At 41.9% G+C, this 18,331-nt stretch overlaps 1 protein-coding gene and 1 long non-coding RNA gene across 4 annotated transcripts in view; one reads left to right on the forward strand and one right to left on the reverse strand.

Moving 5' to 3' along the window:
- Window positions 1-6,265: 6,265 nt before the first annotated feature.
- Window positions 6,266-18,331, forward strand: part of KCNN1 (potassium calcium-activated channel subfamily N member 1) — a 189,025-nt gene continuing 176,959 nt past the window's right edge. The window contains exon 1 of one of the 3 annotated variants that reach the window (XM_089667455.1): window positions 6,266-6,381. Coding sequence is in view for 2 of the 3 variants with exons in the window: in XM_089667447.1 (XP_089523573.1) it covers window positions 7,193-7,222 (30 nt within the window). In the remaining variant the exon portion in view is untranslated. Of the gene's footprint in view, window positions 6,382-6,807; window positions 7,223-10,793; window positions 11,020-18,331 lie in introns of those variants that run through there. The other 2 variants (XM_089667447.1, XM_089667440.1) reach the window with 2 other exon arrangements.
- Window positions 7,654-10,927, reverse strand: LOC149470087 (uncharacterized). Its single transcript, XR_016310740.1, has 2 exons — window positions 10,677-10,927; window positions 7,654-8,861 (listed from the first exon to the last, which is right to left on the reverse strand). It is a non-coding gene; the product is annotated as an uncharacterized LOC149470087 (long non-coding RNA).

Consider the following 18,331-nt stretch of genomic DNA (forward strand, 5'->3'; position numbering starts at 1 on the left):
TTTCTGTTTATATTTCCATAAATTAAAAAAATAAATCTGTTATGTATTTATTAACTGCTTGCTGTCCAGCCACTGTAGAAAAACGGCCACAAGGTGGCTCCGCTGGGCAAAATTTTAAAACGTGATATTGCAAAACAGGTAGGGGGCGCGCTCGAGGTGCGTGCCCGCCCTACCTGTGCCGCCAATTGTGGCCGCGGGTGTCAATCACGGGTCCCGGCTGGTCATTACCCGCCAGGTCCCGGTGATTGCTGGCAAACAGTGACACAGAGCACAGCTGCATTATTTACAATGCAGCTCTGCTCCCTGTCAGTTCCTGACACACTGATCCTGAGAGAGGAGTTTATTTCTAGGGATCAGCGTTCCTGTGAAGCACACACCACCGCCCCCAGTAAAACACTCCCCTCACACAGTTAACCCTTTCATTGCCTAAAAAAAGTTAACCCCTTGCTCCCCAGTGCCGTTAGCACAGTGTCAGTGTTTTTTTTAGCACTGATCACTGTATTGGTGTCACTGGGGATGTCAGTGACCCCAAGTCAGTTCCCCCCCAGTGTCAGAATGTCCGCTGCAGTCCTGCCATAAGTCGCTGATCACTGTCATAAATCGCTGATCACCGCCATAAGTCGCTGATCAACTCTATTATTAGTATTAAAAAAAAATCCCAGTATCTTTCCAGCTATTTGTAGACACTGTAACTTTCACGTAAACCAATTAATTTACACATATTGGGATTTTTTTTTAGCAAAGACATGTCGCAGAATACATTTTGGCCGAAATTTATGAAGAAATTTGATTTTTACATTTTTTTTACTGGACATGTTTTATAGTAAAAAATCCAAAATATTGTTTTTTTTCTCAAAATTATCAGCCTTTTTTTTTTATAGCACAAAAAATAAAAAACGCACAGGCAATCAAATACCACTGAAATAAAGCTCAATTTGTGGGAAAAAAAGGACGTAAATTTAATTTGGGTGCAGTGTTGCATGACCGCGCATTTGTCAGTTAAAGTAACACATCGACGTAACACAAACCGCTTCTGTAACCACCCTATAGCAGAAATACTGCTACAGGGCGGCATGGATGCGCAAAATCACACATATATATATATATATATATATATGATTTGCGCTCCCGTGGTTTTCATGCCCCTCCCAGATGGCATCAGATTGCCTGTCAGTACACCAGTCATCACATTTAACCCCTTGAAGGCCAGGAAGACGCTCATGCACAATAAACCTCCATTGCTAGTATAGTGTCTGAATGGATCAATATCTTTGATCAGATCAGCACTATACCAGTGTTCACATTAGTATAGCGTCCCCAAAAACACAGCGTTAGCGGGATCAGCCCTGGAACCTGCCAGCACCTGCGTTTAGCCCCTACGCTTACCCTCCCCTTCTCTCCCACAGCAAGTGCAGTGTCAGTAGGTCACTGTCACTTGATACATTGCACACAAAACCGCACTGTTCGCAGAATCAGGCCTGATCTGTGTTAGCACTTACCGGTAAATTTTGATGACTCTCATATGCAGCAGAGTGCCAGTACCAGTGCCACGCAACCTTTTGGTGAACTGGCGAGTACCAGCAGTCTAGTACATCTTGGTCTTTCACATACCTCCTTTATTTTTGGAGCTGTTTTTCACAGAATATCTGTATGCTTTGATTGTGGATCATAACAATTTATATGCACAACAATTTATTGCCGCCAACCCAAATTCAAACCTTGCCAGAGCAGTCGCATGGAAACTCATTACGGTTTCCGAATTTACATTTTTTTGGGCCTAACCCTCAACATGGGCATTACTAAAAGAAATGAATTGCGGTTGTATTGGTCCGCAGACCCGATTCATCATATGCCCGTGTTCTCTGCTGCCATGGCCAGACATAGGTATGAGAGCATAATGTGTTTTATGCATTTCCACGACAATACACTCTGTCATCCTCGGGGTGATCCTGAATTTGACCGGCTCCACAAAATTCAGCCCCTCACAAATCACCTTAATCATAAATTTGCAGATGTCTATACTCCCCAGAAAAAAATCTGCGTTGATGAGTCCCTGATTAGTTTTTCTGGCCGCCTTGAATTCAAACAATTTCTCCCCAGCAAGCGTGCCAGATATGGGGTCAAGATGCAGAAGACCTGTGAGAGGACAATAGGCTATACTTATAAGTTTCGGATTTACAAGGGAAAAGATAGTCACGTGGAACCCCCCGGATGCCCAGACTACATGGGGAGCAGTGGCAAGATAGTTTAGGACTTGGTGTCATCCTTTTTCCATATGGGGTACCACTTGTACGTGGACAATTTTTATTCAAGTGTGCCACTATTTAGACATTTGTACAATGTTGGAACTGGCGCATGTGGCAAATTGTGACCTAATGTGTGCCCACCATTAGAAGTGGGTGGATGCAGGACGGTATATTCTAATGGTGGGCATACCACACACTTTTTCTGGCAGAGATTTCTTCTCTTTTTTTCATTCAGTCCACAGGCTGCATACAAAAAAAAGAACATAGCATATACACCCAACAAGGACCAGAGATGTACTGGTACATCACTGGACTTTGCATGGTTATACCAGGATGATGCCTACAGCTGCAGGCATCATCCTGGTATCACTTTTTTCAGCCAACGATCGGCTTTCATGTAAAAGCAATCCTAGTGGCTAATTAGCTGCAGGATTGCTTTTACAAGCAGTGGGAGATGATTCCCCCCTCCCCCGCTGCCTTCCACGGCCTTCTCGGGGAACCTGAGAATGCAGCCGGTCTTTCTGCCAGCTGACCATAGAGCTGATTGGAGACCAGAGTGGTGCCAATCATCTCTATAGTCTAAAAATTTCGGAAGCTACAAGCATTTCATCACTTCAGATTCGCAGGATATAAACAGCGCCATTTGTAAATTGGGAAAGCATCTGATCACACCGATTTTGGTTTGATTAGATAATGTAAGGGCAGAGGAGATATCTAGAGCCTGATAGACCCCAGATTTCTCAAAAAAGAATATATGACAATGCCCATTGAAGTTATAGGGGATATTTGCATTACCTGTGATAGCATTAAAAGTGATCAAAAAAAAAAAAAAATGAAAGGTACAAATGTAAAAATAATTTAAAAAATCAAAATAACTTAAAAAAAAAAAACTTGCCCCTCCCATGCATGCACACCTGTGTGCACAAGCGTTGACCCTGTGCTGGTATGTAAACAGCGGTTGCACCATACATGTGAGGTATCGCCGTGAATGTCAGATCAAGGGCAGTAATTCTAACACTAGACCTCCTCTGTAAATCTAAAATGGTAGCTTTTAAAGGCTTTTAAAGCACTGCCTATGGATATTAAAAATGTATGCAGTTTGTCGCCATTGCACAGGGCATGCACAGTTTTAAAGCATGTCATGTTTGGTAGCTATTTACTCGGCATACCATCATCTTTTATATCTTACCAAATAATTTGCCAATATATTGTGTTTTTGTGCATTAAAAGTAAAAAAAAGTGTATTTTTTTTTTTAAATTGCTTTTGAAAAATCGCTGCACGAGTACTATGTGCCATGAAAAATTGTAGTACCCACCATTTTATTAACTAGGGTGTCTGCTTTAAAAAAATATATATGTTTGGGGGTTTAAATTAATTTCCTAGCAAAAAATACAGATTTTTTTTCATGTGAACAAAAATTGTCAAAAACGGCTTGATCTTCAGGTGGTTAGAAGAGTTAGTGATGTGATGGCATAAACTTCTAATGCTGGGCATAAAACGCCCCCACCCCCCAAAACGACCCCTTTTTGGAAAGTAGACACCCCAAACTATTTGCTGAGAGGCATGTTGAATCAATAGAAGAATTTATTTTTTTACCACAAGTTTTTGGGAAATGACCAAATTTTTTTTTTTTTTTTTTTTTTTACACAAAATTGTCACTTAAATAATTTACTGCTCACACATGCCATGGGTATATGTGGAATTACTCCCCAAAATACATACTGCTACGGGTTACAAAATACATTCTGCTACCGCTACGGGTAGGGGGGTACCACATGTGAGAGACGTTTTGGCAGTCTAGCCAAGCACAGGACCCCAAAAACCAATAAGCACCTTCAGGCTTTTAAAGGACTTTATTTCCTCATTACACTTCCAGACTACCTATCACAGTTTCGGAGGCCCTGAAATGCCAGGATAGGACCTAACCCCCCCAAATGACCCCTTTTTGGAAAGTAGACACCCCAAGGAATTTGATAAGAAGCATGGTAAGTATTTTGCACATCTCATTTGTTGCCACAAGTTTTTGGAAAATGAAGAAAAAAAACAAAAACATATTTTTTCTATTTTTTTTATATTTCAAAACATTGTGAGAAAAAATTAGATCTGCAAAATACTCAACATGCCTCCTTTTAATTTCCTTCCAGAAAAGGGTCATTTGGGGGGGTTGGTGCTATCCTGGCTTGTCAGGGCCTTCGAAACTGTGATAGGTATTGAGGAAGTGAAATGAGGAAGTTACGCACCTTCAGGCTTTCAAAGTGGTCATTGGATTTCAGGCTCCTGTATGTGGCTAGGCTTCTAAAAAGTCTCACAAATGTGGTATCCTCATACTCGGTAGAAGTAGCAGAATGTATTTTGGGGTACAATTCCACATATACCCATTGTGCGAGAAATAAATCATTTAAATGACAACTTTGTGTAAAAAAAAAATGTTTTTGTCATTTTCCAGAAACTTGTGGGAAAAAAATAAATCTTACATGGACTCAATATGCCTCTCAGCAGATAGCTTAGGGTGTCTACTTTCCAAAAAGGGGTAATTTGGGGGTGTTTGTACTATCCTGGTATTTTAGCACCTCAAGAAATGTGATGAGCAGTCAGAAAGTAAAAACTGTATAAATTCCATTATCTATACCATAGTTTGTAGACGCTATAACTTTCACACAAAGCAATAAATATACACTTACTGGGATTTTTTTTAACCAAAAACATGTAGCAGAATACATTTTGGCCTAAATTTATGATGATATTATAGTTTTTTTGGATATTTTTTATGACCAAAATGAGAAAACATTGTTTTTTTAAAAAAAAAATGTTTTCTTCAAAAAATTTTTTGTTTATAGTACCAACAATAAAAAGTGCACAGGTAATCAAATACCACCAAACGAAAGCTCTATCTGTGTGAAAAGAAGGACATAAATGTCATTTATGTACCGCATTGCATGACCACTCAATTGTCCGTTAAACTAGCGCAGCGCTGTATAGCAAAAAAAATGGTGTAAATTGCAGTATCTATACCATAGTTTGTAGACGCTATAACTTTCACACAAAGCAATCAATATACACTTCTTGGGATTTTTTTTACCCAAAACATGTAGCAGAATACATTTTGGCCTAAATTTATAACTAACTTTGAGTTTACAATATATTTTTATAGCTGAAAGTAAAAAAATATTGTTTTTCTTCAAAATGTTCGGTCTTTTATTGTTTATAGCGTGAAAAATAAAAAGCGCACAGGTGATCAAATACCACCGAAAGAAAGCTCTATTTGTGTGAAAAAAAGGACGTCAATTTTGTATGGGTGCAGCACTGCATGACCGCGCAATTATCAATTGAATTAGTGCAGTGCTGAATAGCAAAAAGAGGCCTGGTCATTAAGGGGGGTAAATCCCCAGGAGTGCAAGTGGCTAAAAGAACATGTTTAATAAATAAATGCAATGTTTATGTAAGATAACTTTTTCAACTTAATCTGTAAATATATTTTTAATTGGTAATTTTTTCATTATATTTCGTGACCCCTGGCAACCCATATTAGCGTGCAGAAAGACACTTTCTTTCAGATGTCCATTGATGGGTTTTTGCACATGAATACCTGCAGATAACATTGGTTATGCAATATATCCCAGAATATGGATTTGCACAAAAAACTCACACCAGTGAAGCATCTTATGCAGCACAAACAGGACATAAAGCAGTTTGCGTAAGAAGCAGGTTGTCCTTACATGGATGAGTGCATTTGGTTGGCTGTAAAACCTATGCATGCTTATATTGTAGCTTTTAACCCTTGACTGACAGAAAGCATCTGCGATCACAGGGCTGCCAAATCTTTCTGCTGCTGCAGAATGTGTGAGTGTGTGTGCGCGTGTGTAGGGGGAGGGTTAATGACCATTCATGTTCTAATGCAGTGCTTTCTCCTTTAAATATGGGTGGAGCATGTAGTACACAAAAGACACCATAAGGATAGTTGTGGTGTAAACAGCCAATCAGAGTAGACCCATTGGAATCCAACATACTCCAAGAGGAGGCGAGCCAGCAGCAGAGCAGAGATGGGATGCTGCAGCAACACAGGGCTGTCCCACTGCAGAGCAGCTGCAGAACACAGAGAGCTGGCACCAGCCCTTCTTCAGGACCAGCTGGCAGGTAAAGGGATTTGAGAACTGACCTCTGTCCCTGTGGAAGCAATGTTGTCCTAATGTCCTTCACCATCATGAAATCATGTGAAAATGTCACTTAAGTGTCTTTCCCATAGCTGTGCAGGTGCAGAGGAGCTGTCCTTCAGCACAATGCAGCATTCCTAAGCAGCTCTGTTCTGGTCCCCCTGCAAGAAGGGAATAGATTGCATTTCACAGTCCTCTCTATTATAAAGCAAATAGTGCCTATGTACAGCAATGAGCTGGCAGATGATCATGAGTCAAGAAGAGTCCCATCCAACTGCGCACTGCAAAGAGCCAGCCAGTCTTACACTGCTCATCACAGCAATGTGCTGTATTATTACCTGCAGTATCAAATCTGCAGAAGTAGGGGGTGTCTACCAAAACCTCACATGATACCCAAGTAGCAGACCGTAGCCAGCGACTAGATCTCCCCACCCATAGCAAGCAAAGCATGTATGCACCCAGGTCACCCTTTGCTATCTTACCAGCCAGCTGCATGAGATACAGCCTTCCTCTGTCTGTTCCGCTGCCAGGCTCTTCACAATAGTGTTACCCGTTGGATAGCGGGGGGAGGGAGCGCTGGGGAGAGAGGAGACATTGCAGCATTGACCAATCTACAAGACCAGGGTGGGCTCCTCGGCTGCAGCAGTGCGGCGAATGCCACTGAAACTTCTCCTCTGATCTCTCCGCCACCCTGCACCCAGAATGAGACACCAAAAGGAGACATTAGTATAATATTACCATCCCATGTGTTGGAGAATTGTGTGTCTACCCTGCGATGCCAGAGAATTAACCCTATGTGGCTTGGTTTCCAGTTCGCAGCATGGGTGAGTGGGTGAACATTGGGGTTGTGTGGGGTTGACTTGAACTGATTTTTTTTTTTGTGGTCTGGGGAGTTTAGCAGTTTTTTGGCAATCAAATCAGTGGTTGCAGCAAATTGTTGTGACTTTCTGCGTTGAATTGTATGCAACTGGGTATAGATGATTGGGATGTGCCATAGAGGAGTCTGCACCCAGGGCACATCTTGCACAGGGTGAAATGAATGCATAACTGATGAGTGCAGTGGGATGTGATGTACGCTGCTACTGGCTAGCTACAAACTGCCGCTATGTCTCCACAGGACGTGTGATGAGATGCAGAAAGTTGCAAGTGTGCAGCTGCCACGCTAGAGACTGAACAATTGGATAAGAAATTGATTACAAGAAACTCAGTGTAGGGATGCAGTTGGCATGGGGTATTAGAAAGGAAAGGGGTAATGTAAAGGAAGGTAAATTGCTCTTTATTTTTTATTATTCTTAAAACACTAAAATCATGTACATAAATATACTTGGTGCTAGCACCTGACATAAAAAATACATGGTGACTTCTAAAAAAAGTATTCCTTTAGATAATAAAACAAACATATGTATATTGACATAAATTCTAATTGTCCACTGGGATCTCACCAATGTTGTCGTAATGGCGCAGGATCATTTATCAAATTAAGAAAAACAGTGAGTCTCCGCTGATAAAATATATCCAACTCCTTGTGTTAAAGAATGGTACTGCTGTAACATATAGCACATAGATCTGACAGTGGAATGGAATAGGTTGTATCCCATCAGTTTTTTTTTAAACCTTCTCCTCCGTATGGATATCCGGGGATTAGCCCCATTGACAAGCTTTCAGGGATCCGGTTGTAGGCTTTCAACTCCCCTCACACATGGGGGGGAATCTGGCACATGCTGTGCCTGAAAGTAAGTCCACTGCCTTGGCCACAGATGGAGGGCAACCGCGTGCAGCAATAATTGACAGGAAGTGCTTCCATGACGTCATTTTCACCCAGACGATTAGATCGACATGTTTTGAGAGCCTCCTTCCTTAAGATCTCCTCTGTCTACAGTTCCCCTTTAGAGACTATGGTGTTAACTCTTTGATGGTCCTGCTTTTTAACCTTTTATGGTCCCAACAATATAAGTATCACTTTATACAGGCATTGAATGCCCAGCTTTTTATTTGTCTTCTGAACATGCCTTTTCTTTCTAACAGCATATTACATCCTTAGACTCAAATAGCATCCAAAACTCATGTTGTACTCATCGCCACCCTTAACTGAATTTTTCAACTTTCTCACATAGAAAGTCTAAAACCAATAACCAAACATACATTTTATTTCAGTACATCTAACTCTTACACTCAAATATATCTACAATCCGTATACAACTCATCTCTACCTTTAGCTGACATTTTCCATTTTTTTCAAAATTTTTAACAAAGCCAATATATTAAAAAAACAAACCGGTAAAGATAAATCCATGATGTTTTGGAATACAAAAAGTTACAATTTACTATTAATGTCATATAAAATTAACTTAAAAATCCACTTTGTGATGTCCCAAAACCTTCATACTTTTTCCACTGCCTGAACTGTAGTGCCTTCTCCTATTTAATTGGCATAGTGAATGGAGAGCGGATGCTTCTTCTTTCCTAATAATATATAATGAAAAGGTTTCAAATTTATGATTTCAACATATTTTATCGTAGCTACGTATTCATTATTAAAATTTTAAATTTTAAACTTGAGAGAAATTCTTTGTATGCCTGTACATACTGGCCAATAAAGCTGATTCTGATGTATATTGAATTAGATTAAATACTTTCTCGGCGTCACAAGTCATTACGTTCCAGCAGTGAAGTTTCATCCCTTGCCATGGCTACTAAATTGTCTTTTTTTTTCATCTGTGTTAAAAAAATAGTTTTTTTTTTGGTTTTTTTTTAGAATTCACCCCCAACTTTCTAGATAGTTTACAAGCTATGTACCTATCATATTATTTAGAACTACACACATTCCAAAACTGACTTCCAATGTCTTTCATTTTTTTTTAAATTTTGTATAGCCATGCTATTTTCAATCCCAAATTGGTAGTTCTCCTATACTGTATATACATTTTGGATCTTCTGGAATTACAGGGCCTAAGACTCTATTCCCCTTTTAAAAAGGGTTGGTACCTCCTAATGATTTCTTACATACAATCAGTTGGAGAGTTGTAAGATACAAACAATGCAAAATCCATATGTTGCTCATCTCCACTATTAACTACATTTTTTTGGATCAGGGTATTCCTTGATTTTATTCTACTCTAAATCAGTGTTTCTCAACCAGGTTTCCATAGAACCCTAGGGTTCCACTTGGGTTGCTCGAGGTTCCTTGAGCTGTGAGCATTGGTGGATTGATCTACCTACACAGGCCACCAATGCAAGCATGAAATTTCCCACTAACCACCAATGTAAGGTATCACTTCTACACTGACCACTGATGTTAGATGACACTGCAATTTTATCTGTCTTCTCTTTTCTGTAGTTATGATTAATTCTATTAATTTTGTAGGGGTTTGGTAACAAAATAATTTGCGCTGGGTGTCAAAATACGCTAGGTATGCTATGATACTTATTCTTTTATTTAAAACGTTATGAACTTATTGATCACAGTAATTCACCATTAACTCTAGGTATAATTTAGCAGGGGTTCCCTGAGAACCAGAAAATATTTCAAAGGTTCCTTTGGGGTAAAAAAGGTTAGGAAAGGCGGCTCTAAATGCTTTTGTATTTCTTCATTATAATCCTGCATCCTGCTACATTCCCTTCTATAACACATGAATAGGCTTTTAGGCACATTCATCAGCCACTTTTGCATGTGGCAACTGTTGGACAGGATTTATCTATTTGTATCTAACCAATTTTCAAAAATGTCAAATGTGAAGCTCTAAAAAGTTCACTTCACATACACTGTAGGTGTGGGAATAAAACATGGTCCCAATCATTCTAACTGAGGTAGGTCAAAAAAAGATTCCAATAAATCCTGACTCCCCTCTCCAAACAAAATGATGTTGGTTATGTACCTCTTACACAGTAAAATTGTATCTGATCTAGAGACATGGATCATTCATATTCAAAAAATATTTCACAGCTTCACAACCTCTATCATGTTCAATAATCAGAGAGGGATGTTACATCCAGAGTACCAATGATTCATCTCTCCTCCCATTTTTAACTGATTTAGACTATTTACAATATGTTTGTTGTCTTTAAAATAAGATGGTGTCTGTTGTGCATATTCCTGTCTATATACTGTGACAGGTTGGCAGTCAGGTATTATATCCAAAAGACAAGACCTAGTAGTGTAAGGTCTTATATGTTATGGTAGATAGTAAAATCCAGGAATGCAGGGAGAGTTGACATTAGATCTCCCCACCCATAGCAAGCAAAGCATGTATGCACCCAAGTCACCCTTTGCTATCTTACCAGCCAGCTGCATGAGATACAGCCTTCCTCTGTCTGCTCCGCTGCCAGGCTCTCCACAATACTGTTACCCGTTGGAATAACGGGGGGAGGGAGGGCTGGGGAGAGAGGAGACATTGCAGCATTGACCAATCTACAAGACCAGGGTGGGCTCCTCGGCTGCAGCAGTGCGGCGAATGCCACAGAAACTTCTCCTCTGATCTCTTCGCCACCCTGCACCCAGAATGAGACACCAAAAGGAGACATTAGTATAAAATTACCATCCCATGTGTTGGAGAATTGTGTGTCTACCCTGCGATGCCAGAGAATTAACCCTATGTGGCTTGGTTTCCAGTTTGCAGCATGGGTAAGTCAATGACGAGGCTGTGTTGCCATAGTAGGGGTTAACTGAAGCCAAACTGATTCAGCCTTTTCTTTTTTGGGCTGCCCATGTGGCCTAGGGAGTTTAGCAGTTTTTGATGATCAAATCAGTGCTTGCAACAAATTATTGTGACTTTCTGCATTTAGTTGTATCCTTTCGGGTATGGACAATTGGGATGTGCCATAGAGGAGTCTGCACCCAGGGCACATCTTGCACAGGGTGAAATGAATGCATAATTGATGAGTGCAGAGGGAGACAGTCTTGGGGATGTGATGTACGCTGCTACTGGCTAGCTACAAACTGCCGCTATGTCTCCACAGGACGTGTGATGAGATGCAGAAAGTTGCAAGTGTGCAGCTGCCAGGCTAGAGACTGAAGAATTGGATAAGAAATTTGACTAAACTCAGTGCAGGGATGCAGTTGGCATGAATAATGCATGGGTTATAAGAAAGGAAAGATAGTATTACTGAGAGGGAGATTGTCTGGCTGAGGGGAAGCAAGGTGCAGGAATTTGGGGGTGAGTGCTCTATAGACTGCTATAAAATACATCAGTTTGCTAGTTTATGCCATTCCCTGTTTTACAATGCATGTGAATGCTCAGTGAGAAATGAATGTGATAATGCAGTTTAATGCAGTGCAGGAATGTTTGCTTCTGTTCATATAGCAACATGTCTATGTCATTCGTTTTCTAGAGAATCAATGTGATGTGAAGGTCTGTGGCTGCTCTGGTCATTAGTGTCTGTCTGGATGTGTAATAAGCTCCGGCTTGTATAGACTGTATTAGAACCCAAAGCTACCAATGACCCTAAGATTCATTCATGACCTTTCTTGTGTCAGGCTGCAGCTTAAGACATTTGTGCATCCTGATATAGCCAAGACTATTTTACAGGTGCCACTCTATGAGGGTTTTACTTGTGCCTCCGGTGTAAAGGTTCAGTCTACAGAGATGGTATCACACTTCAATGATTTAATAGGAAGGTGCAGTTGTGTTGACTGTAGATAAATAGTGAATGGCGTTGTACTTACTACAACCTGAGCTTGTTTACACCTTAGAATTTCAAACTCTTTGTATCCTATGTAATCAGTAATCCATGTAAAATGATCCTGTGCATGTATGTAATGTATGTTTTATGCTTTTCGATGGCTTACTCCCTTCTGTATGTTTTCATTAACCTTTTTACACCCTGGTGTAACTGACAAGATGGTTCAACATTTTATCTTCCAGTAGCATGTTGATTATGACTGCTTTAAAAAATTGTATTGATGCCTTTTGATAACTGTTTAGGCCAGTGTTGACAATTACATATTTAAGTAGTTATAGTATGTAGTGAGTAAACCAGGTTTGTACAGTCCTTACAGACGTGGGCTCTGTAAAGCTGCCCATATGTAAGAGTTCCTAATGTGAGCAATTTAAGGACAATCAGACCCTTGAAAGATTTCTCCAGGTTACTAAATGCACACTAGTTCATTTAATGTCATACATTGTCCCAATAGACTATGACCTGGGGCACCATATTACCATAAATCAACAAACAATAGCTGGCAATTACATAGATATTTCTAACCCACTGTATGTTTTCTTCGTGTGACACCAGTTTTCCCATAGGTCTCTTTTTCACTACACACAGAGGGCACAATGTTTGCACCAAAATCATTCATATCAGCAACAACCTCATCTCTTCATTCATACAGATAGTTATTTACTAGCATAAGGACATGTAAGTGTCAAGCTTTTAATCGAAGGAGAATTGTGCCTAAGGCCAGAATACACTCCTGCCTATGCAGTAACAAACCACTTTTCTGTTACTGCTTCACCATCAGGTGTATTCAGTACAGTAGAGCAAGGAGTAATGAAGATTTGCAAAGTGTGATAACGTACAAAAACGAATCAAATTTCAATACACTACAATCAGGGAGAAATTAATTTTATTATCGTGCTTTTTTACATTTTTTTTATTCTTTTATCTTTCACAGTAAGTCTGAAGGAGCCCTTCTGTCACTTATGATGTTTTCTTTGCTGTAGTTGTCCTCTTTAGCTTTATAATCTCACAATACAATTTTATACAGAATGTCCCAAGAACTTCCATGTGTTTGCTATCATAAATTGGTGCAGTTGCACAAAATTGCAAAACAAAAAAAATACATATATGTAAAGCGCTGCAGGAGGCATTCCCCCATCAACACTGACTGTGTTGATGGTGGAATCAAACAAATGTATGACCTGACTAAGATTGACACAACTGTTTTGTAAATGCCTGTCAAAAAGTAACTCTGTATGACCACACAGGAGAATCTGTTGTCAGATCTTTCATTTCAATAGCAATCATATAGCACCCTCTAGAGGCAGGTTGCTTAGCCAGTGCTAGCCTGGGTCCTACAGTGAATAGTATCAGCAGTGGTGGTTCCTGAGAACCCAGTTACAATGCTCTAGCTCCAAACTTCATGGCATGATGGCCAATGTAGGCAACATTCACACGCTTGCTTGCAAGGGGCTCTGGTTACAGGCCTGGCCCATTGAATGTGCCATATACCCAGAACCAAAACTCACAGCCTCATGGGATATGAGGCACGTGGTCTCACGGGGAAACCCATCTCACCAAAGCCTATTCAACTCCACCATCTTCACCAAGCTACCACCTGTTCCTGACTGAGCTAGTCTCTAGCTTTGTCCCACAGGTGTAGACTTACCCTTAGTTCCATCGGAACTAAACATCTTAGCCCACATCCTCCTTTAACTCTGCTTTACTGTGCAGAAACTTGATTACAGTCCATAAATATCATGGTTCTCTAGTATATGGCTATCTAAATCCAGATTCCTCTCCCACTTAAAGCAAAGCTAAACTACATCTGAACACATCAAACTGAAAAAGCTAATTATTATTTTTTCAAATTCAAAGTAGATTCACCCATCCATTAATGTCTCCATGCTTTATTTTGCTGAGAAATCACTTTGAAAAACACCCCCTAGCATTTCTAGCCATGACCATTTTAAGTATAAGCAGATGATTCACTAACTTCCTGGAATCTATCTGCCCTTAGCTCAGGCATGCAGACAGGAGGGTGTATTTAGCTGATAAAGCCCCTCCTCCCGCTCCTCTAGATGAAAGAAACAAAATGCCCACAAAGACATCATTTGACCTAGGGCAGAAACAGGGAAGCAACTGAAGAAAAGTAAAAACAAAAGACTTGAACAATTAAATGTAATACTGTATACCAGCCTATCTATTTACTAATGTTAGCAGCATGAGAAATTCCTTTAGTAGCAATAACTTACAGCTACCTTGGATGTGCCCACTGAGTAGATTACTCCAGCTTCCACTCGAAAGGGCTAACTGCAAGCTATGGTTGCACCTCGGTCGTGCCTCACATGCAGTCTCAGGTGCCTTCATTTTCCCATCAGCAGCAACTACCCTCAGGGCTCCTCCAAGGGCCACCTTATTATTTATACCCCCTGGACTATATAGCTTAACCACTTGGTAATCGCGCTATAGCCAAATGACGGCTACAGCGCGGTTACCCAGTTCTGGGAGGGCATCATATGACGTCCTCCCAGAACGCGCCCTCCTGCCTGCCCCCACGGGCGTGCACCTGGCGATCTCCATAATCTTTGTGTCCAACGGACACAGCTGATCATGTGATGAGGTAAAAGGACAATCACAGCGGCCTTTTACCACGTGATCTGCTGTGTCTAATGACACAGCAGATCACGGAGTAAATACAGTTGCCGGTTATCAGCAGCACTTTCCTCATGTTGTCACAGCGTGAGGAAAGTACTGCCAACAACCGACAGCTGTCACAGAGGAGATCGGCACTGATCATCAGGGCACTGGTGATTAATGCCCTGATGATCAGTGCACTGCAGTGCCGCACACCAGTGCCATCCATCAGTGTCCAGCAGTGCCACCCACCAGTGCCCAGCTTTGCCTCCCATCAGTGCCCCCCACCAGTGTCTCCCATCAGTGCCCAGCAGTGCCGCCCATCAGTGCCACCTATCAGTACCCAGCAGTGCCTCCAGTCAGTGCCATCAGTCAGTGCTGCCAGTCAGGGCTGTCAGTCAGTGCCGCCCGTCAGTGTCACCCATCAGTGCCACCTATCAGTGCCCATCAGTGCCACCTATCAGTGCAGCAGCATCCGTGCCTCTTCATTAATGCCCACCAGTGCTGCCTCATCAGTGCCGCCTATCAGTGCAGCATCATCCGTGCCTCCTCATCAATGCCCACCAGTGCCGCCTCATCAGTGCAGCCTATCAGTGCCTATCAGTGCTGCCTATCCATGCCACCTCATCAGTGCCCATCAGTGCTACCTATCAGTGCAGCCTCATCAACACACATCAGTGAAGGAGAAAAATTACCTGTTTGCAAAATGTTATCATCAAAACAAAGAAAAACTTTATTTGTTTTCCAAATTTTTTGCTCTTTTTTTGTTTATAACGCAAAAAATAAAACACCCAGAGGCAATTAAATACCACCAAAAGAAATCTCTATTTGTGTAAAAAAAATTATAAAAATGTCATATGGGTACAGTGTTGCATGACCGCAAGATTGTCATTCAAAGTGCGACAGCACTGAAAGCTGAAAATTGGCCTGGGCAAGAAGGGGGTATAAGTGCCCAGTATGCAAGTGGTTAAAAAAGGGTAATCCACAACCATCTACAGAAGTATAGGGACCTCTAATGGCAGCATTAATTATTACACTTTTAACCAACCACAGGAAAGTACTAAGGGGCTTTACGATAATTCCATAAGATTATATGTGCATTTAACATACACTATATCGCCAAAAGTATTGGGCCAGCCCTCAAAATCATTAGATTCAGGTGTTCCAATCACCTCCATGGCCACAGGTGTATAAAATCAAGCACCTAGGCATGCAGACTGCTTCTACAAACATTTGTGAAAGAATGGGTCGCTCTCAGTAGCTCAGTGAATTCAAGGGTGGTACCGTGATAGGTTGCCAATATGTTCATCCATGAAATTTCCTTGCTACTAAATATTCCACAGTCAACTGTTAGTGGTATTATAACAAAGTGGAACAACAGCAACTCAGCCACAAAGTGGTAGGCCATGTAAAATGACAGAGCGGGGTCAGCACATGCTGAAGCGCATAGTGCGCAGAAGTCACCAACTGTCTGCAGAGTCAATTGCTAAAGACCTCCAAGCTTCGTGTGGCCTTCAGATTAGCACAACAACAGTGCGTAGAGAGCTTCATGGAATGTTTCTTCATGGCTGAGCAGCTGCCCCAAGCCTTACATCACCAAGTGCAATGCAAAGCGTCGGATTGACGAAATCACGCTTCTCTGTCTGGCAATCCAAAGGATGTGTCTGGGTTTAGCAGTTGCCAGGAGAATGGTACTTGTCTGCATTGTGCCAACTGTAAAGTTTGGTGGAGGGGGGATTATGGTGTGGGGTTGTTTTTCAGGGGTTGGGCTTGTCCCCTTAGTTCCAGTGAAGGGAACTCTTCAGTCGTCAACATACTAAGACATTTTTGACAACTTCATGCTCCCAACTTTGTGGGAACAGTTTTGAGATGGCCCCTTCCTGTTCCAACATGACTGCGCACTAGTGCACAAAGCATGGTCCATAAAGACATGGTTGAGCGAGTTTTGGATGGAGGAACTGACCTCAACTCGATAGAATACCTTTGGGATGAATTAGAGCGGAGACTGCGAGCCAGGCCTTCTCGTCCGACATCAGTGCCTGACCTCAGAAATGCGCTTCTGGAAGAATGGTCAAACATTTCCATAGACACACTCCTAAACCTTGTGGACAGCGTTCCCAGAAGCGTTGAAGCTGTTATAGCTGCAAAGGGTGGACCAACTTAATATTGAACCCTATGGACTAAGACTGGGATGTCATTAAAGTTCATGTGCGTGTAAAGGCAGGCGTCCCAATGCTTTTGGCAATATAGTGTATTTTAAGTATGTTATTAACCTATTTACCTACCCTTGTGTAGACATCCAAAAGACTGAGACTTCTGCTAGGCGTCACTACCTTGGATGTGATATTAGCAGACTCAGAATTTACACTCCTGTGAGAAGGAGTAGGGGTCTTGATAGCTGCTGAAGGGAGGATTCTGCTCTCTTCTTTTATAGCAGCCTTCTGTGTGCAGAGGAGAGCTGGTGTCTGGCAAGAATACACCTCTGTCTCAGCATGCTCCCCCATAATGTGACATATCACATAACCAGAGACAGTAAGAAGGAGGAGGTGTCTACATTTCTGGTGTGCTCCATAAGGATAAGTGGACAACTCAGCCCTAGCCCTGGACCTCCTCCTCAAAACCTCCAAAGAGCTCCTTAGCTTCATCTGTCCCTTAGAGCCGCCAGATTACTTTAGTTACATGCACCCCACAGAGTCTAGCTCCCATCATCCCTTCATTCTGCCGACATAGATGCCAAAGCAGTCCACCTCAGACTGACATCACTAAGAGAGAGACATTTTTTTCCTTCCAGTGACACCACCAGTGCAGGGGCATTTTTTTACCTCCAGTGACACCACCAGCACAGGGTCTTTTTTTCCTTCCAGTAAACATTTTTTTCTTTTATTGACACCAGTAATGCTGAGACATTTTTTCTTTTCAGTGAAACCACGTATGCTTCAACTTTTTTTTCCTTTGCCATTCTTAGACCCATGTTTATGCACCAATATTAAACTCTTTTGTTTGCTGAACCACAGCTATTGGCACCAGGACCTGATTTAGCCTGTCTGATGTGGGGGTGCAGTAAAAAATATCAGCTGGATAGAGGTCACAGGTCACTGCTGGACGATGCAGAGGACAGGGGTCACTGCTGGCGGGGCAGAGAACAGGGGTCACTGCTGGCAAGGCAGAGGACAGGGATCACTGCTGGTGGGGAAGAGGACAGGGGTCACTGCTGGTGGGAAGAGGACAGGGGTCACTGCTGGTGGGAAGAGGACAGGGTTCACTGCTGGTGGGGCAGAGGACAGGGGTCACTGCTGGCAAGGCAGAGGACAGGGATCACTGCTGGTGGGGAAGAGGACAGGGGTCACTGCTGGAGGGGAAGAGGAAAGGGGTCACTGCTGGTGGGAAAGAGGAGAGGGGTCACTGCTGGCAGGGCAGAGGACATGGGCACAGCTCCTTTTTCCATCTCTGCACTGTACACATCGTGGGCACAGGCAGCGGAGCTCCTCCTCCCCACACAATACATACCTGAGATCAGTATAATATCTGTCATGGATGGTATAGTGTCAGGCTAGGGCAGTATAGTTTCAAACTAGGGTGGTAAAGTATCTAATTAGGGCAGCATAGTGGCAGGTTAGGGCAGTATAGTGGCAAGTTAGGGT

The sequence above is a fragment of the Staurois parvus genome, unplaced genomic scaffold (assembly GCF_062004578.1).
Source record: "Staurois parvus isolate SC_StPar_1 unplaced genomic scaffold, SC_StPar_1.0 ptg000053l, whole genome shotgun sequence".
Taxonomy (NCBI): domain Eukaryota; kingdom Metazoa; phylum Chordata; class Amphibia; order Anura; family Ranidae; genus Staurois; species Staurois parvus.